This window comes from Cydia strobilella, chromosome 16 (assembly GCF_947568885.1).
Source record: "Cydia strobilella chromosome 16, ilCydStro3.1, whole genome shotgun sequence".
NCBI lineage: Eukaryota > Metazoa > Arthropoda > Insecta > Lepidoptera > Tortricidae > Cydia > Cydia strobilella.
The window spans coordinates 697,831-723,839 of NC_086056.1; the positions used below are offsets into that span (position 1 = coordinate 697,831).

The window sequence follows — 26,009 nt, forward strand, 5'->3', positions numbered from 1 at the left end:
TGATGTATGTCAGCTCGTTACCTACGCTATTTGGCCTAAGCGACACCGAGCCATCGCAACGCAATGCAAAGATAATTTGTCAAAGACTGTCCGGTCATTTCGAACAACGTTAAAATTACTAGATACGAGAACAATACGAGATCTAATAGATACATTAGTATAGTTTAGTTCTCAACTAGTATCTTTTGCAGCTCGATTCGAGAATCCAATTGTCATTTCACGATACAATTATTGTGACGCTTTGGGATATCTAATGGATGTCTAAGTATTGTCTTCAGTAAATCTTAAAGACATCGTTCAAGAGGACATTTGGAATTGCGGATTTTTTTTGACATGACTTAAATATCTCGTTATCGTTTCTGTTTCATTTCTAGTGTAACATATCTAATTGATATCAAAGATAGATATAACTCCGTAATAGATGGATACAGTCTAAGGAAAAAACGTGCCTCGAAAATCAAGAAAATTTGATTCTCGATCAGAGGGCGCTACTAGCTTTGGCCTACTGTCGTAAAGATGGCGTTGACGGTTTCGTTTGTTATTTAACAATTTTAACGCATATCAGTGAAATAACATGGGTCAAAATCATAAAAATAATGAATGCAAATAAAAAAAAACATTTATCCATGTTTAAATACATTTTATCGTATTTTTAAAATCTTCATTTGTAGTTTAAAAGTGTGTCGATAGATGGCAGTGAATTTACTGTGGTTACAAAATTTACTATGACAGTACCGCTCTATATTATATCCTCTTTGTTGATATCTAGATCATTGTTCGAATTGGCCCGTGTGTCTGCTTTAGCCTAATTATTCTAATTAACCATGCCTGCGAAGCCTGTGGTCCTGGGTTAGAATCGTGCTAAGATAAAACGCGATTTCACTTAGTTAAAACTAGTTTTGAATATTTAGTGAACTCCAAGGAATTCTACGGATACTAGTTTTGACTGAAAAATCCTAGTGAAAACTAGTTTTCTCCGAGACCTAACGGAAAACTAGTTTAAACTAGTGAAAACGTGTACAGAAGGTCAATAGAGCAAAAGAAGCGAAGCTTTTCCTTTCTGAATGTGTCTTAAGTGAAGTCCGTATTCAAATAGGGAAGTCCTTGATCTAAGTATTTCGGTTTTCCCCAGATTGACCTTCTATGAAAAGTCGATTGCCACCTAATTAATCGAATACAGCTCTGTAACTTCGACATTTCGACAGGACACGCGAAAAATTATATTTCTCTCCATATTTGAACATCGTGACTCGGTATCCAACTTTTTAGGGATCCGTAGCCAAATGGCAAAAAACGGAACCCTTATGGATTCGCCATGTCTGTCTGTCTGTCCGTCCGTATGTCACAGCCACTTTTTTCCGAAACTATAAGACTGTTGAAACTTGGTGAGTAGATGTATTCTGTGAACCGCATTAAGATTTTCAACAAAAATAGAAAAAAAAACAATAAATTTTGGGGGTAACAATAATATTTCCGTTATTTACTTTAGTCTAACCTTCAAAAAAAGAAAGTTCTCCCATCTTAAAGGCTCGTATCGCAATTACAAACCCGCTGGTGTTGCGTCCATGGGCGACGGTAATTTCTTTCTTATAGTATGCTCATTTGCTTCCTATATCATAAAATTTTTTAAGGTATTTATCTACAGATAAGCAGCCCATTCTATTTTGGATTCATTCATTAAACTGCGCGTCTCTTGTTACAGTACCAACAGCGAACGTCCAAGGTGTACTGGGGAAGAAAGCGGCGCTACCGTGCGACATCCAGCCCCTTGCTGCTGGAGACCAGGTCTCCATGGTGCTGTGGTTCAAAGAGAGCGACGGGGAGCCGCTGTACAGGTACAATGGGCTGTGCTCTGAAGAATTGTTTGACATGATGCCAACGACCGCTTTCGGCAGGGTGTTCATCCTCACACCCTAGAACCGAAATGGTCGCGTATTGTGCGGTTTAAGATGAATTTCCTCCCGCGGATGCTTCGGCTGTGGAATGAGCTCCCTGCCGAGGTTTTCCCGAGGGGCTACAGTATGGGGTATGCAAACAAAAAAATCATTAACCTTCGAGTCTATTACAGACCAAGCAATGTCAGGTGGGGCGACAATGTTTTCATGGCTATTTAACCAATACCCAAGTGGCAAACACTACCACAAGCCTGGCAGGTGTAGTGTGCCCGTGGTGAAGAGATGCCGTGCGACATCCAGCCCCTCGCTGCTAGAGACCAGGTCTCCATGGGGCTTTGGTTCCAGGAGAGCGACGGGGAGCCGCTATACGGGTACATTCATTGGAGTTCGAGTCTAATGCATACCAAGCAGTGTCAGGTAGGGCGACAATGTTTCCATGGCTATTTAACGAATACCGGAGCGGCAAACACGATCAAAAACGTGCCCGTGGCGAGCAGATGTCGTGCTGTTGACGCTATTAGTTACTGGCACTCCCCGTGTTGTTTTTCACGCGGTAAAGCCATCGTGGGTGAAATCCCCACAGACACTGCATCGCCTGGAACATAAAATAAGACACACAGGGTCCGCGGGTAAGACAAGTCGATACGCGCGGAGTCGGATCGGTTGCAGGTGCAGGCTGGTACCTGTTTCAAGTTTTTCTTCTGTTGCTATCTCTTCCGGTAAAAAACAGGAGGACTATACGTGCAGGCTGTGGTGCAGGCGAGAGAAGCCGGGGCACAAAGATGTTATCCGTACCCCTCGTAAGTGAATTCACGTTAGGATAGAGGAAACGTTTGACAGCTTATGATTACAAGTCCTATCCCATGTCACGTCAATTCTGTATCAGTTTAAACGTGTCGATACAATAGGTAACGAGTTCGTCTTGTTAAGGTACTTACAGAAAAACCGGCCAAGTGCGAGTCGGACTCGCATTCCAAGGGTTCCGTACATTACACAATTTGAACAATGTATTTTTTATGTGAAACGTGAGTGAAATGCCTTTAAAACACCCGTAGGGGTCGGATCAAAAACTTAGTAATTAAGCCCGACTCACGCTTGACTGCACATTTCTAATAGGTTTCCTGTAATCTATAGGTAAAGATCTATTTTGTGTATTTTTTTCAAAATTTTAGACCCAGTAGTTTCGGAGATAAAGGGGGGGAATGGTCATTTTTTGCCTATTTACTTGAATAACTCAATCTTTGGGTCACAAACATACATATGTATACCAAATTTTAACTCAATTGGTCCAGTAGTTTCGGAGAAAATTGGCTGTGACAGACGGACAGACAGACAGACAGACCGACGCACGAGTGATCCTATAAGGGTTCCGTTTTTTCCTTTTGAGGTACGAAACCCTAAAAAGTTACATAAGGACCCGTTACGTAAGGATATATTTTGTCACATTATAACTTATAAGGCAGCTTCAATGCGAATCAGCCTACTGCGTTTCTGATTTAAGCCAATATTAAACAGATTTTTTTTAGACTGCAATCTTCTTCTTCTTCTTCGTCGTTCCCTCATGACTGAGGATCTTAGACTGCAATAGTGAAAACGAAATTTGAAACAGAAAATGTAAACTGATGCCTATTATAATATTATACACATAAAATAAACTGCTGAAACCGCACTCCTTGTCTTTTTGAGTTTTTTACCGTTTTGAATTGATAACAATTTTTTTAATATAGTTGCTCAAAAAGTGCTACTTTACGTAGCTGTTTAGCGGACAGAAAGTTGGTTTTTCGCGAACTAGTGCTTTTTTCTTTTCCAATTTTTTTAAATTTATACTTGTTCCAATTCATGACTACTTATGGATGATATTAGTTTCCTTTAAACATAAAAACCTACTGTTAATATAAGAATGCGAAAAAATATTTCATATTTTATTACTTACCTCTTCATCATTATAACACGTTTATTTTTTAATATTGAAGATTGAAAAACCGTTCTTAATAAGTTGTCTGAATGGAACGGAATAGCTATGGAAGGTAGAGGTAGGAATAGCTGCCGAAACGCCTGTCAAACAAGAGGCGTTTGTTCTTATTGATTATGATATTGTATTCGATATTGTTTTTATTCCTAAACGTCGTTCGATCCACGTGCGGAAATGTCATTCTTTCCACACTAGCATCGAAATGTACTATTCCGTTACTTTTTCAGTCCCTTTGTCACAAAACAAGATTTATAATCGTTTGGATGTCCGCTACAGATATAGCGACGGCTTAAGGATCAGGGCTAGCAGATGATTGGCACTACAGTATCTTGCCGCGTGATAAGACTACCCGTCCCTCTTTAATTAATACAGTTAGAAAAAGACGGGTCTATATCGCGGCGAGATACTGTCAATCACGTGCTAGGCCTACTGGGAAGGCAATTTGTCAACTAATTTAACTACCCGACCGATTATCGAAGATTTCGTAGGTACAGATTGTAAGATCGATAGAAGTATAATAACGACGCACTGAAACGTATCAATAATAGTAGATAACAAAATAAAATATGATATTGACAACAAAAACCTTACTGAGCTTACTGTGGGACTTAGTCTTAGTATTTATTTATATAACAAAACTTCCGTGAGACACAGACATATTAAATATATTAATAACGGGTCACTCACGTGTTTTAAGTCGAAAACGCTCGACATGTTTCACTCCGTACCGAGGAGCGTCATCAGCCATCATTAGACAATAATGCCGTAAACGAGGGTAGTTTCTCGCCCCCCCTGCCGCCACCGGCGCCCGCGCCGAGTCATCGGGCGCGGAGGGCTGCGGCCCGCAGTCTGCGCCGGTCCGTCACCGTCGACGCAAGCTCCTGATGACGCTCCTCGGTACGGAGTGAAACATGTCGAGCGTTTTCGACTTAAAACACGTGAGTGACCCGTTATTAATATATTTAATATTTATTTATATACCTATTATATTTATTAAGGCCGATTCTGGGCGATTTTTATTTTGCAAAATTAAGAGCTCTTTATACCTACTTACTAATAAATGTTATCGAAACCTGACGAAAAAAATCGATATAAAAAATGGCTGATTTAACAATTTGTTAAAGTTTAACAGTTTTCAATGATTCACGGTTACACTAGACTTATATTGACCGGGATACAGACCGTGAATACCGTGATTAACCTGTATTGTTTGTGAGCTCCCGATATTTCGACGCAGTTACATGCATCCTGTTCACGGGTGACTGAAGATAGCGGGTGGGTGTCAAAGTTGTGTAGACCGCGCTCGGTCTACCCTCATTTTTGTGCGTTGGCTGCGTTCGCTTTCAACGTTACCATCGGTCACATTCACTCTTGTTGGTCCGGTCGCGTTCACACTCGTTATTCTCAATGTACTCTGCCATCTTTGTGTTTGACGAACGGCTTGTAACCCTTTAAACATAACAAATTTTGCAATACATTGCGTCTTAGAATATACATGTGAAATGCAATAAATAAATACAATACAATATAATACAATAAAATAGAATAAACTTTAAAGTGTAATGAAAATCAAAACAAGTTATTTTTAAAAGTTGCTGAACAAAAGTTGGTCAGTTTTAATAACAAAACTTCCGTGAGACATAGACATATTAAATATATTAATAACGGGTCACTCACGTGTTTTAAGTGAAACATGTCGAGCGTTTTCGACTTAAAACACGTGAGTGACCCGTTATTAATATATTTAAAAGTTGGTCAGTTTGAGGAGTACAGCTTACAGCTTAATTTATTGCTTCTGTAATCTGTTACAGGAAACACCCGTTATAAATTATAAGCTGTAATAAATGTCATATATTACAGATTCTATGTGATGTACTTGTCACGAGCTCGGAGCTCGCCCGAGGCGGAAAAACGTTCCTTTTTTCCATTATTTCAAATATTGTGATTTCATTAACAGATGGTTCGTCGAAGTACAAAGTTAACACGCTCGCTGCGGCAGTCCATTTAATTAAGACGAAAGGGGATAGCGCGAAAACGCTTTTCCTTGCAAACGTAGTCACCATTTTTCTCTGGATATTAACATTATAGGAAATATTTTTGCACAGTTCACACAGAGTATTAATCACAGCTTGATTAGGATTATAACTTAACCGTTTGTTTGTTTGTTTATTTTTCGATCCTTTTGTTTTTGGATTTCGTACCCAAAGGGTAAAAACGGGCCCCTATTACTAAAACTGCGCTGTCCGTCTGTCCGTCTGTCTGTCACCAGGCTGTATCTCATGAACCGTGAGACAGTTGAAAATTTCGCAGATGATGCATTTTTTATTTTTATTTTTAATTTATTTATTCACTACATTTTCATACAACTTTTGCCAGCATGCCACTATTGTAAACCTCTTCACCTCCTCTTCCTGTATTTCGGTTGCCGCTATAACAACAAATTTAATACTAAAAAGTACGGAACCCTCGGTGCGCGAGTCCGACTGGCACTTGGCCGGTTTTATTTCGTATATAAGCGCATTTATCAAATTGTATAGAATTTGTATTTCGCTCCTACTTTTATAATATTCGAAAAATTTAAGAAATTCAAACTAAAGGTGCATGCTGTGGTTCATACTATACATTGTGTAAGAATGTTTTCCTAATATTAATATTTAGGGAGGAAAATGGGCACTACGTTTGTATGGTGACGCGGTCGTCCACTATCCCCTTGACATTCAGTCGGTAGGTACATAGCTACTGACTATCAAAGTAACTAGTGCCATATTCAGATTATAATACCTGTTATGGTTCTGATACCGATATGATACTGCAAGTCGTGTCTAGAATGTATGTGTGAATCCAATTCTAACTTACATTATGACATCAAAATTATATCTAAATGATGTCAGGGTCGCCCGTGCGCCCCGGTCGCGCCAAAATACATGCACGGACAAGTACGAGCGAAATGCAAGAGTGACTTTTAATATAATTTTGATGTCACAATGTAAGTTTGAAGGCCTATCTCAGGCGGTTGATGAAAAAAGTGATGGTAGAAAAAGTGATTTTCTAGAAGATGGTAGGTAGATGAGTTTGAAGTCTCAGCCCCGCCATCAGGCTGTAGGCCTCTCGCGCGATCTCACACACTTCCCAGTTTAATACGCTCTTTTGTCTCCAGCTACGACGTGCGCGGTCGCCTTGCCTCGCAGCCCAAGCTCTGGTCCTCACCCGCCGGCTTTGGGTCTCGCGCGTATTTCCGCGCGGCCTCGACGGCGGTACTCCTGGTTGAGGCCGTGGCGGCCTCGGACGCTGGAATGTACCGGTGCAGGGTGGACTTTAAGAACTCGCCTACGAGGAACATGAGGTTGAACTTTACCGTTATAAGTGAGTAATATAAAATACTTTTGCTACGCTAAGAACAAATTAAATTAATTTAAATGAATATATTTTAATTTGAGGATTTTACAAGTAGTCATACTACTTATTTTGCTACGAATGATCGCTGGCTAAGACGTAAATAGATCAACAATGAAGATAACTGGTTTTTTACGGCAAATTTTCTAAACAATCAGCGCAGTACGTGACGCCCACCCGTCCTGACCGCTACTCACTCAGGCTCTGTTAGTGCTTGAAAATGGGGACCTAGGCTCTCCGAAACATGTCGTGCGAGTGACTAAAAATACGTGAGTGAAACCGCTAAGTTAGTAAAATTTTCTAAAGTATAACACAAACATGTCGCCAAAAGCGACTAAAAATATAATAATGAGTGAAACCGTACTGATCTAAATATTTTAAAGTATAACACAATTTTAAAATGTATAACACATTTTAGAATTGACATTATACGATGACTACGTAGGAAATATATGCCTTAAGTTAAGGCACCATCAAGCGCTAGGTTAAGGCCCTTAACCTAGCGCTTGACGGCCCCCGACCCCAGGGCAGACCAAAAAAGCGATGACTCGATGATGTGAAAGCCGATATGAAAACGCGGGCTCACACGAGAGGAAGCCCAGGATCGCGCAAAGTGGAGAAAGGCAAGTAGGAAAGTGAACCCTGGCAAAGGTCGGATGTCGGATAACGTTCGTGCTTGCTTGTTTGTGCGCACGAGATACATTAACATTACGAGACGTGTTATAATATCAAAATTTTAACAAATTGTAAACATAGTCACACACACACACGCACGCTATAAGTAATTCTCTTTTCAATTGGGTATTTGACTACTAGTCAAATCAGCTTCTTTTTTCGAACTGTCAAAACGATTTTGCTACTATGGAATTTATATGAAACACTAGCATGTGACGTCACAATCAAATTGCGTACTCTTTATAGTTTTATACGGGTTTTTAAATAGAAATTGTGTCTAAAAATAACTGCTGTCTACGTTTCTCTTTTAATCTTCGGGTGCTTTATTTCATGCGTGGTGTAAAATAATTTCTTTTAAATGCAGGAAAATACCCTATTAGTGTTGAGAACTTAAATCGGGTTGATAACTACCCGTGTCAAAGGTTTGACTCCTAAATAATTAGTTTCAAACACGAATAATTAACTACACGATACGTAATATTCGCTCAAGAGGAAATCGAGTTGAACTTTGAATATTGGGAGCTTTGAACGCCTTTTCGTCTTAAGGTACCTTTGACCTGACGCCCCCATTCTAAGGTTTTTCTCGATTTTTGAGGACGGTTTACATCGACAGGAATTGGTTTGGGTCTGACCCGGTCGCTTTATATATGTATGTATAAGCTCTTTTTTGTACTGAACACAAAAACAGTAGGCAGTACAAACGCGAACTTATCCCTTTTAGGGATCTCTTTTACTTAACTTTTGAGTAGATGAGAATAGATGAAGATTTATGTTACACTAGCTTTTGCCCGCGACTTCGTCTGCGTGGACTTAGTAACCGCAGCTAGAGTAAGAATAGCGCCTGGAAAAATTCTCATAGCAATCTAAATTTGAGCATATTATGCACACAAATTAGCAGGCACTTCGTTAATTATCTCAATTCCACCCCGCTTTTTACTTTCTTAAGGGATGATTTTCGGGATAAAAACTATCCTATGTCCTTCTCAGGGACTCAACCTATCTCTATGCCAAATTGCATCTAAATCGATTCAGCGGTTTAAGCGTGAAGAGGGAACACACAGACAGACAGACAGACAGACAGACAGACTTTCGCGTTTTTATAAACTAGTATGGATAGTATGGATATGTATGTATAAACTCATTTTTGTACTGAACATATAAAGAGTAGGCTGTAAAAACGCGAACTTATCCCTTTATGGGATCTCTTCTACTTAACCTTGAGTAGATGAGAATAAATGAAGATTTATGTTACATGTCAAAGAATTTTTAAACTCATACACAGGATTAACGGCCCGGCCACGACATTGCGCGGCGGCCATATGTTGGAGCGAGACACAGCGATCGGACCTTTCGTTCCCACCTATGGCCGCCGCTCGCCGCTGCCGCCGCCGCGCGATGTCGTGGCTGGGCCGTATAAGAGCTCATATTTACGATTGCACAGCTTGCCACGTTAGAGCCGCTTTCTATACGTTAACTGTTTGAATTTGAAACTTATATCCAGTAGATAGAGTTCATATTTTAGATGACAAAGTGGCACCGGTTGAAGTCATGGATGCGAGCAGCTGTCCTTGGTTGTAGCCATTCATCACCGGCTCCAGTTGGACTCGTTCGGCTGACCTGTCCACAAACCGAAGGCGCAGTGTGTTCAGCCAGCAGTTTTTAAAAATCGTAGCACCTTTTTTAGATCATAATACCTTTGGCAAATCGTCGCTATACTTACTCAACATCATATCTGCAACAATCATTTGATGGAAATGTCGCTTTTCTTTCATTCGGAATACGGGTGTTTTTGTCATCAAATGAGTGTTGCAGATACGAGGTTGAGTAAGTATAGCGGCGAAATATATTAATTACAATCTTGAGGCCTTTTTCGATTCGATTCGAAACCTGATTAAACAACTTTTGCTCGATAGGAAACAATACTTACTTACTTACTTACTTACTTACTTACTGCTGTGGCGCGACGACCCGAAGTGGATCTTGGCCTCCGACACCAAAGACCGCCGCTACTCTGTCCAAAGCCGTTTCTGTCCAGTCGACGGCGCCGAGTTCGCTGAGGTCTTTCTGCACTTCGTCTCTCCAGCGGTACCTAGGGCGTCCAGACGGTCTTCGGCCACTTGGTACTCCAGAGTACGCCCAACAACCAGAGTACAATGACGAACATAATTATTTAGGGCTAAAAAGCACAATAAAAAATGTTACTATTTTTGCACAAATGCTATTAAATTTAAAACTGCTTCTACAAATGCGTACATACCTAATGTAAATGTGATTGAACTTACTTAATACTTTTTTTGTTAATAAAAATAACAATCTAATAAAAATGTATACCGCGATCCCGGACAGTGCTCCGCGAGAAGGGTCTGAACATTTACCTTCTATGATAATGACTTTTACAATAGAAAAAAAAACTGGATTTAATAGTTGTCTTCACTATTTTACCTGGGATTTGAACTTCTTCCTCCTGCCCTTATCCCATGTCCCCACATGTTTTCTCTTCCATTCTCCTCTATCTTTCGTCACCTTAGCCCTCACTCCATTTTTTCTCATATCCTCTTTTACACAATCCATCCATCGTTTTTTGAGTCTACCAAATTACCAATTATATCCAGTAGATATTGGAATGGGTACCGCAGTGACGGGGTAGCCTAGAATACCAGGGCATTAGCTGTGATGCCTGTGATAGCTGAAGACACCGGTTCAGATCCGGCCTCCGCCTCTGGAGGGTTTGGTAACTTTTTCTATAGTACACGGTGTTTTTTTTAGGTTCCGTACCCAAAGGGTAAAAACGGGACCATATTACTAAGACTCCGCTGTCTGTCTGTCTGTCACCAGGCTGTATCTCATGAACCGTGATAGCTAGACAGTTAAAATTTTCACAGATGATGTATTTCTGTTGCCGCTATAAAAACAAATAAGTATTAAACAGAATAAAATAAATATTTAAGGGGGGCTCCCATACAAAAAACGTGATTTTTTTGCCGTTTATTGCGTAATGGTACGGAACCCTTCTTGCGCGAGTCCGACTCGCACCTGGCCGGTTTTTTTGAAACTCCGTTAACTTCGGGGTATGGCTAAGTACATTTAATTTTTTCATTTTCTTTTACTTTTTTCGTAAAAACTAATTAATATTGTTTGCGGTGATGTGTTTGGTGGATTGAAATAATAATGTCCGTGTTACACATTATTATTTAAATCCACCAAACAATTGAAAACTATGACATATCAATGCCATTTCGAATATCGATCGTCAGCGATAGTACTTGAGTTTAGTAGCAAATGTATAAACTCATACTGAACATTCATAAATATGTAAACAACGAAGCCAACAAAGCGCTGACCGCTTCTCGATGGCTGCCCTCAATGCCATTATCCGCCGGTCTCTTGCGTCAGCTAATGTGCCGGCACTTTTAGGGTACGCGCGCACTGCGGTGCGGCGAGTTACGGTGCGTTTTTAAAAACGCAAAGGAAAAAAACCGTGCGTGTCCAGTACGCGCACAGCGGTGACATATCCGCACGTTTTGCCATTCTAGTCCCAACTCAAGTTAAGAACGGACGTTGAAAACGGACTACTACGCTAGGCGACGACATGACCGCGCAGCAACATGTCGCGAGAACAACTGCGTCACTGGATGGCTGCCGGCCGGTCTCCGCACGGATTTTATTCCGCAGTGCGCGGATTTATTCAATAGTCCATAGGATGCAGAAAATTCGTGCGGCGCCGCACCGCAACCAATCTGCAGTAAACCACAGATTTTAATCCGCATACAGATTATTTTCCGCAATGCGCGCACTTCAAGGAGGTTGCATACTTCACAGATTTTGCGGAAAAAAAAACGCACGGCAGAAATCCGCAGTGCGCGCGTAGCCTTAACCTCGTAAGACCCACCATATAAAGTTTTTCAATTCTTAATTTAAACCTTGTTCTATAAGTAAATTAGAACGAATTTCGTTTGTTTTACAACGCAGTGAAACAAAAGAAATGCTACTTTATTTGTTTCATGAAAGGTTCAAATTAGATTGCAATGAATATGTACATTATAATTTTATTCGTGATGTAACTACCAATAAATAACTATATATGTAAACATCAGGCCCTAAGGCAAGTGTACACGCTAGTAGCGGCCTTATCAGATAAAATCAAATCATCGATTATCTCCAAAATGGAATTAGAATACCGGTTTCTTTGTGAAAGTTACTTAATTTAAGCTCAGGAATGCACCCTTGAAATTAACGCTTTAAAAAAAAAACGCCTTTGTATATGTAAATGTGAATATTAAAACGTAGAGGAGAAGAAAACACATCTCTAATCCACTTACAGGAATCAAATACTCTCCAAGACAAAGTATTAACTGAGGTCCTTTCATTATCAGTACCTTTGACGTTTCCAACCAGATGTGATCTCGCTGACGCATTCAGGCAAATCCAATATGGCCGGATAACCTGGAGTTACTGTCATTCGTGTTGTATCTCTTTCAGTTTAGTGTACTTTATCGGTCTTTATCAGATGTCAGATATCAGAAACTCTTCTTCGTCAAGACTGAACAACTAAGAAACATTCATAATGAATGACTTTAATCGTTTCACACAAACAAGATCTTGATGACTCAGCCTGATACGAGTAAGGTTTTAATCTTATTTTAAAGGGGCCCACTGACTATCAGTCCGCCGGACGATATTGGCCTGTCAGTAGTTCGGAACTGTCAATTTTTTGTTCTAACTGACAGGCCGATATCGTCCGGCGGACTGATAGTCAGTGGGCCCCTTAATACAACCATAGATAAAAATTCGTAAGTTTACTTAAGAAGGCGTAAAGTCAGGAAATAAGAAAGAAACGAATTATCAAAACTTGCGACAGAAGATTTCGCGGTCACGTGGGTGTTGACGTTTTTCTTCAATATTTCTAAAAGTATACTTCCGATCTAAAGGCTAGTCCAATCCCTCGGCTATATTAGTAGCTATTTTACACTAAAATGTGGTATTTTCTATAAAAAGGGACCTTATTGTCGATGGCGCTTACGCCATTATAAACGATGCTCCGATATTAATACAATGTCGCGTGACGCTGTGCGGCGTAAGCGCCATCGACAATAAGGTCCCTTTTCATAGAAAATGCCCCAAATAATACTGCTATAGGATGCAGGGTAACGATATAGGATTGAAAATTAATAAAAATTAGACATTGTGGCGGTCAGCAAAATATTATCAGCGCGTGACGATAGCGTGTGAGAGATTATCGCACGCGCTGATCTAGTTAAGATAATGTTGTAGAGCGTAGATTAAGGATGTAGAATTACGATCACTCAAACTGTATATAGTTAATACGGAATAAATTAGTCTTAAGTTTACCCGTCAAAGGTACCTTTTACTCACCCAGCCGCGTTCCTCTAAATACATGCTTTCGTGATTTTTTCCTATCAATCCATTTTTACCTTTTAAGGTTTTTCTTTAAGTCTGCCCTCGCAAATACAGCCTAGTTTTTGAGTAATTTTTTTCATGGCATTTGCCCTTAATTAAAACGTGTAAAAATAAAATATAAAAACTACAATAGTGCGTTAGCCCCCTCTTAATAAATAATAAGTTCTGTTGAGTTGGGAGGTAAGGTTATAGTGATATGATCATGATACAAGTGTGCTACGTTGTTCATTACACACGAGGCGATAGTTGTATATTATGTGTATTTACCTGAATAAATAAAATAAAATAAAAGCGAGCGCACAATAAGAAAGCCTGTGTGTAATGACCAAAGCACACGTGTTTCATACGACGTTTTTCAACACAAAACTCATATATTAACAGTAAAAGTACAACTCAAAAAAGTGTCAATGATTATATATAACCGCACAAGTTAGATAATTAAAATGAAAAATCAGATTTAATGTCTACGATTATGAGCCTCAAAGCGGTTTAATAACTTCAATGTTACGATCAAGTGTATTGAAAATTTATAGCATAATTTTGTAATCAAGCATCCGCTAAGATTAAACTACTGAAGCCATTTCTTATCATAGCTTCAATTGTTTGAGACAAATGAGATCGCGATAGGTTCCATTAACCCGTCCCGGCTAATCCAAGACCGAACTTGCGCTTAATGCTGAAGACGAGAAATCGCCTCAGCAGGGAAAATAGGTAGAATTATACCATGACAAGTCTCAACGATTTTGAAAGCACACGCAGTGCGTTGCATACGTCATAATTTCATAGATGTTTGACGTTTTAAATAACACTTGCACATATGCTGTCAAAATCGTTGCCGACTTATCTTGGCCTAATTCTACATATCATCATCATCATTGTTTATTCAAGAACAATATTACATTGTGTTTAAATTGAAATCTTAAAACTAGGCACACAAAACATATTACAAAAACAAACATCATAGCCATCAATGAAAAATTATTAATAATACTTAATGAAATAAATAAAATAAAGTAGAAGTTTCCAAAATTATATAAACATGAATTAATCAATTATAAATAATACAGAAAAATGTTAACAATTAAAAGTAAAAATAATTAAATTTGTTACATTACAACCAGGAGCCCGTTTTTTGGGGTTTGAACTTGTTTTGATACGACCTTGACGGCTCAGCCACGACATTGCGCGACTGGCGACGGCAGCGACAACCATAGGTGGGAACAAACCTAGATATTCCTCATGTTATTGTATGTGCAAAGTTTCAAACGAAAATGTAGTTTTAAAGAGAACGGAACTTCGTTTGTATGGCAAGGTGAAATTCGGCCGAGCTTGCCGGAGTTTTAAGGTAACCTTATACATCAGGATTTTATGATTTTATCTTATACATATTGGCCCACACTATTTACGATGCGTGTATATCAGGATATCAATCAGGCATCCAGGCGTGAAAAGGGGAGGTTATTACTTGTATGGTTTCAATGTAAAATCTCACGCACTAACAGGCCTATTTTTTTTTATGGTAGGAGTTTAGAGTGATATCAGCTCTATCATATCCATGGGATGACGCCGGGATGTCCCAAAGGTCAGGTCTTTACCTCCGTAGAGGGTGTTAGATTATGTATTCGTAAGTCAGTCAGTGTTTTGAATTTATTTTAGTTAATTTGTCTGTTGGTTTGTCTGTGTGTTACACGAGAGACTAACAGGCCTATTCAAACGTATACTGACATCAGAACGATGTCTAAATGATGTTATTCAGATATCGTGCATTTCGCTCGCACATGTATTGGCACGAGCGATAAGTAAATGACATTATTCAAATATGTTCATTGGCCTGTAAAGCAAAGCCAACGAAACGATATAAAAGATGCCCTGCCTACGAAGATGGAGGTCACAAGTTCAATTCCTGGTAAGGGCATTTATTTGTGCGTTCATCACAAATACTTGGTCCTGAGTCCTTTTATGTTTTCTATTATGTATGAAAGTAGTAGGTATTAGTAGTAGTATAATAACTTCAATCATCATCATCATCATCATGTCAGCCGATAGACGTCCACTGCTGGACATAGGCCTCCCCCAAGGCTCGCCACTCCGACCGATCCTGTGCCGCTCGCAACCACCGAATTCCCGCGACCTTCACCAGGTCGTCGCTCCATCTCGTTGGAGGCCTACTGGCAGTTCGTCTTCCGGTACGCGGACGCCACTCCAGAACCTTCCGGCCTTAAAAACTTCAATACAAGACAGAAATACAAAATAGGAAAAAACACATAACATTAGGACAAAGCGAACTTATAGGTAAATTCATAACCCTAGTGTAAATTTCATTCGATAGCGTGACGAACGTACTTGGTTCGTCGTACTTGGTGACGAACGGGGTTTGCGTTAAGCCTCATTTTGTATAGGATTTTGAACAGCGCTCCAAGCGGAACGTTTTGGAAACTCAAAATCTCATACAAAATGAGGCTTACGCAAACGCTTACGTCACGTCACGCTAACGAATGAAAACACTAGAGGTATATAGACTTTTATGTTACCATAAAGGGGCCCACTGACTATCAGTCCGCCGGACGATATCGGCCTGTCAGTTGGAACAAAAATTTGACAGTTCCGAACAACTGACAGGCCGATATCGTCCGGCGGACTGATAGTCAGTGGGCCCTTTTAATAGTACATTATGATACATGTGTGCTAAGTTGGTCATTACACACGAGGCTATATTGTGCGCGCGAGCTGTAAGCGAGCGCGCAATAAGAAAGCCGATGTGTGTAATGACCAATGCACATGCGTTTCATACGACGTTTTTCAACACACTTGCGAGAAAAAAAAGAAACTTTCATATTAATCAAATTTTAATAGTTAAAACAGTCATACTCGTACTGCCGGCCGGCCGGGCCGTAGCTTCTTAACTCAGTCGGATAATATAATGAAAAAGCACGAGTGGAATAATACACTGAAAGAGCACGCGTGTTTAATATCTAGGATTATGAGCCAAAAATCGGTGGAATAAAAACGTCGTTTTGAGCAAGTGTTTTGAAAACACATTTTATGTCAAACCGCGTTTTTAGTTTTCCTTATAGTTTTGATGAAAACGCGTTTTTACGGTGACATATAGTATAATCGTAATATTCATAATTATACTTCAGTTCGACGTCAGCATCGGATTTAATAAAATTTTACGATATATTGCAAATTATTGCTTCTCTTTTAAAATATACACGGTATTAAAACGAATATTTCAAAAGGATGATTCAATTTGTGACATTGCCTTCAAAGTAAACGTACTTTATTTAATAACAGCTGATTTATTATTTTATATGATAACTACATACTCGTATAATTAAATAAAGGTTACATTCGAATTGCCACTATCCTCCTTAGTCCCAGAGGCCCTTATAAAGGCTTTATTCCATAACGTTATTTTAAATTTGATCAAATAAGTCTAGGTTCCAATTTAAAAAAAGAAACTAAATCCTGGGACTCAGAGGCTATAGCAGCTATACGAGGAATGGGATATTTCGAATTTAAACTGTTGTGAGACATACTAACATTAAATCATTTTACGGTTTAGACTCACTTGTTTTAGTCACTCGCGCGACATGTTTCGGAGAGCCTAGGTCTCCTTTTCCAAGCACTAATAGTGCGAGCAGCGTTCACGACGACCGTGTGTTGCGTACTGCCGCTGCCGCGCGCCGAAAAAACCGGTTGGGGGAGGTCTTGCGCTATCGTTGTAGGCGGGCACAGTGGTGTGTTTGGGTTTGGGTCACCTATCACTTGTAGCGCCACACAGCACGAACTCACTATGTCCACTACACTGTCACAACACTCACCGGCATTTTGCTGAGGAATCACAGGCTTCCATGCTGGCGACATGTCGCGCGAGTGACTAAAACAAGCGAGTCTAAACCGTAAAATGATTTAATGGGATATTTCATTGTCGATTTCCTTCTTTTTAGGGTTCCGTACCTAAAGGGTAAAAACGGGACCCTATTACTTAAGACTCCGCTGTCCGTCTATCCGTCTGTCTGTTTGTCACCAGGCTGTATCTCATGAACCGTGATAGCTAGATAGTTGACATTTTCTATACGATATTCGAGACCTATACGTCTTCGTCGAGCTTCCCATATTCTTGCTCTTCTTTATAACGTTCTTTTCAACCCCTCTACTCCCCCATATCTTAAAGAGCGTTTCTTTTATCTCTCCTCCGTCAGGCCTTCACGGAAATATCTACTTATTCCCCCTCCATCCTCTACGAAATTCTACAATGATTCTTTTACTTTTCGAGCTGTACGGCTGTGGAACAGCCTGCCGTTAGATATCAGGTGCGCAAAAACTCTTCAAAGTTTTAAAACCTTACTTAAAAATCATTACTTATCTCTTCCTTAATGTGCTGCTGTGTATATATTGTGTATGTATGTATATATATATATATATATATATTTATATATTTATATATTTATTTGTGTTATATTATTTATTTATTTATCTAAAATTTACTATATGTACTGTCTGATTAATGTATGTGTAATTCCTGTTCCTCTAATTATTTCGTGCACTACCTGTTTATAAAAACTTTTGTTCTTCATATCCTGCTACCCTAAGGTTGTCTGGAAGAGATCGCTCACAGCGATAAGACCGCCTGTTGCTACCATTATTTACATTGTAAATCTGTTTTAAAAATTTTGTTTCTTTGTGGTGCAATAAAGAATATTTATTATTATTATTATTATTATTTTCACAGATGATGTATTTCTGTTGCCGCTATAACAACAAATACTAAAAAATACGGAACCCTCAGTGCGCGAGTCCGACTCTTTTTCTAGTTCTGCCACTTTATTGGCATGAATGATTTATATAGTTGGTCAAACCAAATTGGCAGTAAATAAGAACAAAAAAATCTATGCTCATCCTTTTCTTTTGGGTGCTAATGCTAGTACTAGTGTAAGACAATGCCCAATTGCCCAGGTAGCATTTATACGTCATTATGACGTCCGTTACGTCATTATAACGTATAAATGACGTCATTATTTCGTCGCTGACGTCATTTTGCTACCTGGGTGATAACGACTCTCTCTGTCTATGTTTGAAATGAGACAGTCCTTTGACAAATTATATATCCAGGCAAAGTTGCATTTTTCTAGCACTAAAGATCACGGAACAAAGCCTCGGACAGACAGACAGATGGACATAGAAAAATTATACTTACGGCTTCCTAGTTGACTTCTTCTCTGTCGTACATTTAATATATTATTTTATAACTTAGTATTTTTTTGTAAATATTTTTGGTTTTTTTATTTGGTTATTGGTTTTGTTAATAAATTTGGTTTTTGTTGTTTTTTTTCTTGTTCTTGACATTCGACAATACCTAGGTTGGCCCTAGCTATGTATACATTGACTATGTATACAGTGACCCCCGTTCTGAGTCATGGCTTGTCCAACAGGTCTCCATCGCCATACAGCGGGGTAACGCTGCTAGTGTGATGGGGACCTTTGGACCTGGCATGGCTCAGAACGGGTTTTAGTTTCTATTTTTTTATATTTTTTGTATTATAAAATATAATATAATATAATACATTGACATCTCTTTTTTTGTGATATTTGTTTTATTTATTTATTTTAAAATTTATTGTTTGATTTCTGTTTTAATCTTAAGTTGACGATCTTTTGTTTTATCCCTTTTTGTAAAATACTGTGCCTTTTTCTTTAAGAAATAAATATATCTAATCTAATCTAATCTAATCTAATCTATCGCTCTTGACAGAGCGCTGGTGGTCACGTTGAGGACGTCTCGGACTACGGAACCCAAAAATGGTGTTAGTTTTTCTTCTGTTCTGTTCTAATTTCTAAACTATACCTCTGACCCAAAACGTTCCAATTCTGCTCGTTTGCTATCACATTAAAAAAAAAAAAAACGACACTTCAACCTTTCATATTTATAATATTAGTAGTACGCTTTGTTACTATATAATCAGAAGAAATACTCTTTCGAAGTGACAAATATTTTTCCTCATCGCCGTTGACTGTAATTTTATCGGATCATAATATCTGTTTTTGCTATGTTAACGTCACGTAACATCTTGTTCACGCAGTAAATTATTAAATATAATTAATAAACAACTAACTTATAAAACTTAAAAAACTAAAACTAAAAATAAATAAAACTAATTTTAAAATAAATAACTAAAAACTATTCCCCTGCGGCACGCGGCATGGTGCCGTAGATGCTGGCAGCAATTCCTCGCTGTATCGCAATGCTTACTCTTTGTGCGAGGAAGCTGCCAGCTCTACGATCACCGGTGACGCACCGGTGACGTCTATAATTTTTTTAGTCAATTAATTATTAATATTAGTTCCGAGAAACTCATTTTTACGAGCCGGGGTGTGAACCCGCGACCTCCGGGTTGAAAGTCGCACGTTGTTATAAATGTTAAGGCGGTTCCCTGAGCCAGAAGGCGAAAAATCTCCTTATATGATCATGTTTTTCTAAGAGGCGTTGATATTCGTAGACGTGGAAAAAATATATGTAGTTCTTGACTATATTATCTTTAACAACATAGCTTCCGATACACTTCGCTCGATACAATTAATTCCCAAAGTAACCTCTAACTCGGACTTTTAATCCTACTTTACTCGGTTATTTATTATGTGATACTATAAACAAAAAAAGAAGAAAAAACAATCTTAACGTAAATAGTAATTTCATAGCTTTAGAATTTCGATATTGTAAGGTAACGTTTTTAAAATAAATAAAAACCGACAAAATTCGATCAAAATTGACACTTGGCGCGTATGTTCTTTCCCGTTCTTTCTTGCGAAATGTGACAAAGACAGCGGCAAACCGATGGAACGGCCTTAATTCATAACACAATTAATAAACATCTTGTTTGATTTACTATTACTCGTATTTCTTGTTTTCGTTTACCTACTATATGATCACTAGTTATAGTTATATTTCCAATTTCAAAAACCCATTTGCTCGACTTATCGGGTTAAACTTTGACCGCTCACCCCTCGATATTTAGTGCTACAGCGCTGGTGGCCTAGCGGTAACAACGTGCGACTTTCAAGCCGGAGTTCGAGGGTTCAAACCCTGGCTCGTAAAAATGAGTTTCTCGGAACTTATGTACGAAATATCATTAAATCCCAGTCGCTTTTCGGTGAAAGAAAACATCGTGAGGAAACCGGACTAATCCTATTAAGGCCTAGTTTCCCCTCTGGGTTAGAAGTTCAGATGGCAGCCGCTTTCGTAAAAACTAGTGCCTAAGTCAATTCTTGGGATTAGTTGTCAATAAGCGGACCCCAGGCTCCCATGAGCCGTGGCAAAATGCCGGGATAACGCGAGGAAGATGATGATGACACACATACATTCAACATTGACTGATAGAAAATGTCTTATGGCATTAAGTTCGCCATTTGTACTTTCTTGTATTGCGCAATAAAGGTTAAATAAATAAATAAATACATACACACATATTCTACCATATATGTATATAATATCCCCATATCTACAATTAATGAACATCAAATTTTATACTATTTTCGATAATACAATACAATACAAATCTTAAACTATGGTAGACAACAGGCTAATGTCAATATTATGGTGGATAATGTCAAAATCCACAGAGGAAAATGGGCACTATGTTTGTGAGACGCAGTCGTCCACTATCGTCTTAACTTAAGAGTCCCCGGCAAGCTCGGTTTTCAATATAAACGTAGTTACGCTCTCATTTTATAACGACTAGATGGCTCTAAAACTTTGTACTTACAATAGGATAAGCTATAGATATACCTAGTCCTGTAATTAGTTTATGTAGCTTCAGATACCATAGTAAAAAAACAGCGAAATTAAGTTTTTCATACAAAACTTGTTATTGCTCTACTTCGATTGTTTTATGTACTAGAGCAATATGAATTAATTTCAGACCTAGATATACTTCATATCATTGTATGTGCAAAGTTTTATTACAATCCAACACGTAGTTTTAAAATGAGAACGAAACTCCGTTTGTATGGGAAGGTGAACGGCCGAGCTTGCTGCGGACTCTTAAGGCACAGAACCCAGAAAAGGAAATAAACCTACAAAACCTGCACGAGTTTGAATTGGACGATATTTTCAAAGGATTTGAACGCTAAAGAGGAATTTCCTAGATATTTGTAATTCTGCATTCGGTGTTATTTCTTTTGGGCAATGGAGTACAGTGTCAAAGATATATTTACATTTTTCACAAAGTGAAAACATATCTTTGACGTCGACTTTACCTGTGTTTTACCAAAAGTTTTTATAAATAAATATCATACGTCAAAAACCACTTTTAAGGTAGTAATTATAAATATATTACCCCCAACACAGCCTTCATAATCAGTAAAATAAATGAACCTATATGAACCTATAATGAGACACTTTACACCACTCTAAGGATAATTTGATGATCGTTTTTTTACACGACTGCCCAAAAAAGGAGTGTATTGTTATTATATATATTTTATGAATTAATTTTTAACAAGCAGAAACTGCGATCGATGCTATTAAGCTTAGAATAAATTTAAAAGTAGAAAAAATTACTGCCTTGGGTGATACTTGAACTCACGGCCTCTGGATCGATACTCCAGCGCTCTGCCAACTGAGCCACCAAGATCTCATCCATAGTCAGCAAATCTTCCCACTATATGGGTCTAGGGGACCCTAGCGACATCTACCGTAAGAGTGTTACACTTCTTAAACGATCCGGAGATTCGGAGTATCGATCCAGAGGCCGTGAGTTCAAGTCTCACCCAAGGCAGTAATTTTTCCACTTTTAATAGTTATTTACGATACAAGTGCGGAAAAGAGGAAATTCGAAACGAGTGGCGATAAATTAAAACACGACCGCAGGGAGTGTTTTAAATCGACACGAGCTGCGAATTACCTATTCGCACGTGTGTCGTACAACGTTTTACAGTACATATGGCCCTTTAAACTTTCGACATATGCACGAAAAGTGCTCTTTACGCACTAGTGCGAGAAAGTAGCACCATATGTACTGTAAAATATATATTTTATCTCTGACACGTAGAGACTTGTACATCTCTAAACAATTTTAGTACAATTTTACTCGCGCAGCGCATCAGCATAGCTATACAGCGCGGAATAGCAGCGTATATTTGTAAGTTTTTTTTAGTTTAGGTCATTATGTTTTTAGGTCACTTTATTGGTTTTAATAGAAAAAAAAAAAAAAACTATTTTAACCATTTTAGTACTTGTCTGTTGTTTGTACATTTTTTTTAGTTTTTTTTTGTGTAATTTCACATTTAGACTGGATACATCTATATAAAGTATCTTATATTTTATTGATTCCATATTTGTAATTGTTTTTTTGTAATTTTTGGTTAATTTTATTGCTTGTAAAAATTGACATGTAAAAGTGCCCCTGTGGCCTATTTGCTGAATAAATGTTTGATGTTGATGTTTGTGTTATGAAAAAAATACAACAGTTGTTGTACTATATTGGATGAATATTCATAATAACACTGCTATTACGATCCTTTCTAAAGACAAGCGCCGGCTCGTCACACGCGCCGCGCCGCGCTTCTAATGAACTCGATTTCGATTTTAATGGCAGCTATTTAATTGACAAATACAAGTCAATTATTTCAAAGCCAGCGTTCTACAAAATGTCTTTAACTAATATACTAAAACTTAGCGTCAGAAACGTTTCTATTGGAGTTAAATTTTATTGCAAATAAGAACTTCGATATTGAAAATATGTAGTATTGTTTTTACTCTTAGTTTCATCGGAATTAAAACTGAAATTAGCTGGTATAAAAGGAATTAGTTTCATTTAAGAAAAAGTTAAGTGATAGCATTTTTTTCATTCTCAGTAAAAAAGACGTACAATTAGGCATTCTAGGATTCGTCTGCTCGTTTGCTGACTCCTCCTCTTCTTCCTCGCGTTATCCCGGCATTTTGCTACGGCTCCTGGGAGCCTGGGGTCCGCTTGACAACTAATCCTAAGAATTGACGTAGGCACTAGTTTTTACCAAAGCGACTGCCATCTGACCTTCCAACCCAGAGAGGGAACTAGGCCTTGTTGGGATTAGCTCGCGATGTCTTCCTTCACCGAAAAGCGACTGGTAAATATCAAATGATATTTCGTACATAAGTTCCGAAAAACTCATTGGTACGAGCCGGGGTTTGAACCCGCAACCTCCGGATTGAAAGTCGCATGCTCTTACCGCTAGGCCACTAGCGCTTTTTTTATGTGAAAGGCAGCTCATAAAAAAAGACACGGAACAGTGTATTCCGTTTTGAGATCTAGGAATTTTGGTAAATGAGTAAAACGAAATTACGGTGCAATGAAACCAACTGCTAGTGAACTTAAGGGTCACTTGATGATAAACTTGAATATCTCTGTTTCAAAACAATACACCATACAGAATAAAGTTGTTATGTCTGACCATACTCTGTGTGATTTCTGGGTTGACCCCATAGTAAAAGTTGTTCAGTGTGACTTATGTCACCCCCAAGTATGGTCAGACAAAATCAGCCTGTATAATAGTTTTTCTATGAAACACATCCTTTCCCTCCTTTCTTTGACCTTTCCTGTTACACGTGAACCCTTTTCTACTTTCCCAGACATAATTTTACTTATTAAAAAACAATTCATCTCCCTTTTGTAATTACACAAAACACTTCCTTCACGTGCCATAATTTAATTAACTTCATTAATTCGAGCACACATCAAAGAATTATAAACTTAATTAAGATCAAATTAACCTTTTTGGAAATGGAATTGCCTTCCCGCCATTTTAAATGAAGTTTGACGTGGCGGTAGGTAGGTTCATTACTGAAAGCAGACTTTTGGAACATGATACAAATTTTGTGTAGGTACTTATATATAGAATTAAATTTTAACCACCACCCATAGTCTGCGTAGTGACTTTATAGGTCATACTTAACAACTTTTATTATCGGACCAATGCCGAAATAGCGAAATTTTTATTTTATTTCCTGTAAATAATATCGCTATACCTATGCAAGGATTTTTTATTTTATTTTAACGATATTTAAATGTTCGCGCCAAAAAGGCAGCCGCCATTTTTGTGACGTCATTATAGCAGTGCAATAATAAAGAAAGGGGAGTGCTCCGAGGAATTGTTCGGATTAATCCCTGCAGCTTCTTTTCGCCATCGCCCTACGCGACAACATTACCATCCTCACCACTTAGATGGTTGGCAGTCCTCAACTGTGCGTTTCTCTAGAAACTTCCTGCCTCGCACAGCTAAACTGTGGAATGAACTGTCGCCTGCGGTATTTCCGGACCGATATGACCTTCAAACCTTCAAGAAAAGAGCGTATTCCCATCTTAAAGGCCGGCAACGCACTTACAACCCCTCTGGTGTTGCGGGTGTCCATGGGCGGCGGTAATCGCTTTCCATCAGGTGATCCGTCTGCTCGTTTGCCTCCTATTTCATAAAAAAAAAACCGTCAAATGTGGTGCAAACTTTTCGCTGTTTTTGCAAATTTAATACTTGTTTAAGCTGTAGTGATATCACTCACGAGAAAATAAAATGGTCGACTTTTTCGGTCACGGGACATACAGATAATAAAAGTACGATTTTAAGAAATTAAATATCAACCTTATGTTTTAAAACAAAATTGTTGTCAAATTTGTATTTCAGGTAAAAACTATATAAACAATATATTAACTTTCACAATCACAATTTAGTTTTGATCAAAGATAGATATAACTCCGTAATAGATGGATACAGTCTAAGGAAAAAACGTGCCTCGAAAATCACGAAAATTTGATTCTCGTTCAGAGGGCGCTACTAGTTTTGGTCAACTGTCGTATAGATGGCGTTGACGGTTTCGTTTGTTATTTAACATTTTTAACGCATATCAGTGACAGAACATGGGTCAAAATCATGAAAATAATTAATGCAAATAAAAAAATCATATATCTATATTTAAATACATTTTATCGTATTTTTATAAATCTTCATTTTTAGTTTTAAAGTGTGTCGACAGATGGCAGTGAATTTACTGGGGTTACAAAATTTACTATGACAGTACCGCTCTAGTATAAATTACTCTATGGTTTTGATAGATGGAACCCCTGTGGTTTCCTGCATTCTCCGCTAGAATAATCGGTCCATTTCGTTAGAACCCTTCCTACAAGCAATGTGACTCCCCCAAGAAATGAATGAGTGGCATGGTTTACTGATGTTTCGGCGAAAATTACTTGACAAACTTTCAGTTCCCAAACTATTTATCCCATATTTATAGTTGGGCTAAATTTCATTTCGCAAATTTACATAATCTAACCTTTTTTTTTTTTGATGACCCAGGGGGAATCCTTTATGGATCCCACTAGCCCGGGAGAAGCCTAGTGGGTATGTCCGACTCCCACGGACTAAACCCCCTGGGGTGTTCCACCGCGCGCTTTTTTGACGGGGTTTCGGGAACTAGGTTGTAGACCTCCGATACTACATAATCTAACCTAACCTAACCCAACCTAGTACGTCATTTTCATTTCGCAAGTATGGGGTTGGGAAATGAAATGGTTGCGAAGTAAGGTTATGCCAACGATTGGTTTGCCAAATGAAACTTTGGCAAAAAGTTGGTTGCCAAGTGAAAGGCGAAATAAATTTCGCCAAAAAGGAAGTACACCGAGTGGCAT

General features: G+C 38.5%; 1 protein-coding gene across 1 annotated transcript in view; it reads left to right on the plus strand.

Moving 5' to 3' along the window:
• LOC134748371 (hemicentin-2-like) overlaps nucleotides 1-26,009 on the plus strand; it is a 200,599-nt gene that overhangs the window by 72,632 nt on the left and 101,958 nt on the right. The window contains exons 2-3 of the mRNA XM_063683155.1: nucleotides 1,703-1,835; nucleotides 7,025-7,230. Coding sequence (XP_063539225.1) covers nucleotides 1,703-1,835; nucleotides 7,025-7,230 — 339 coding nt within the window. The remainder of the gene's footprint in view (nucleotides 1-1,702; nucleotides 1,836-7,024; nucleotides 7,231-26,009) is intronic.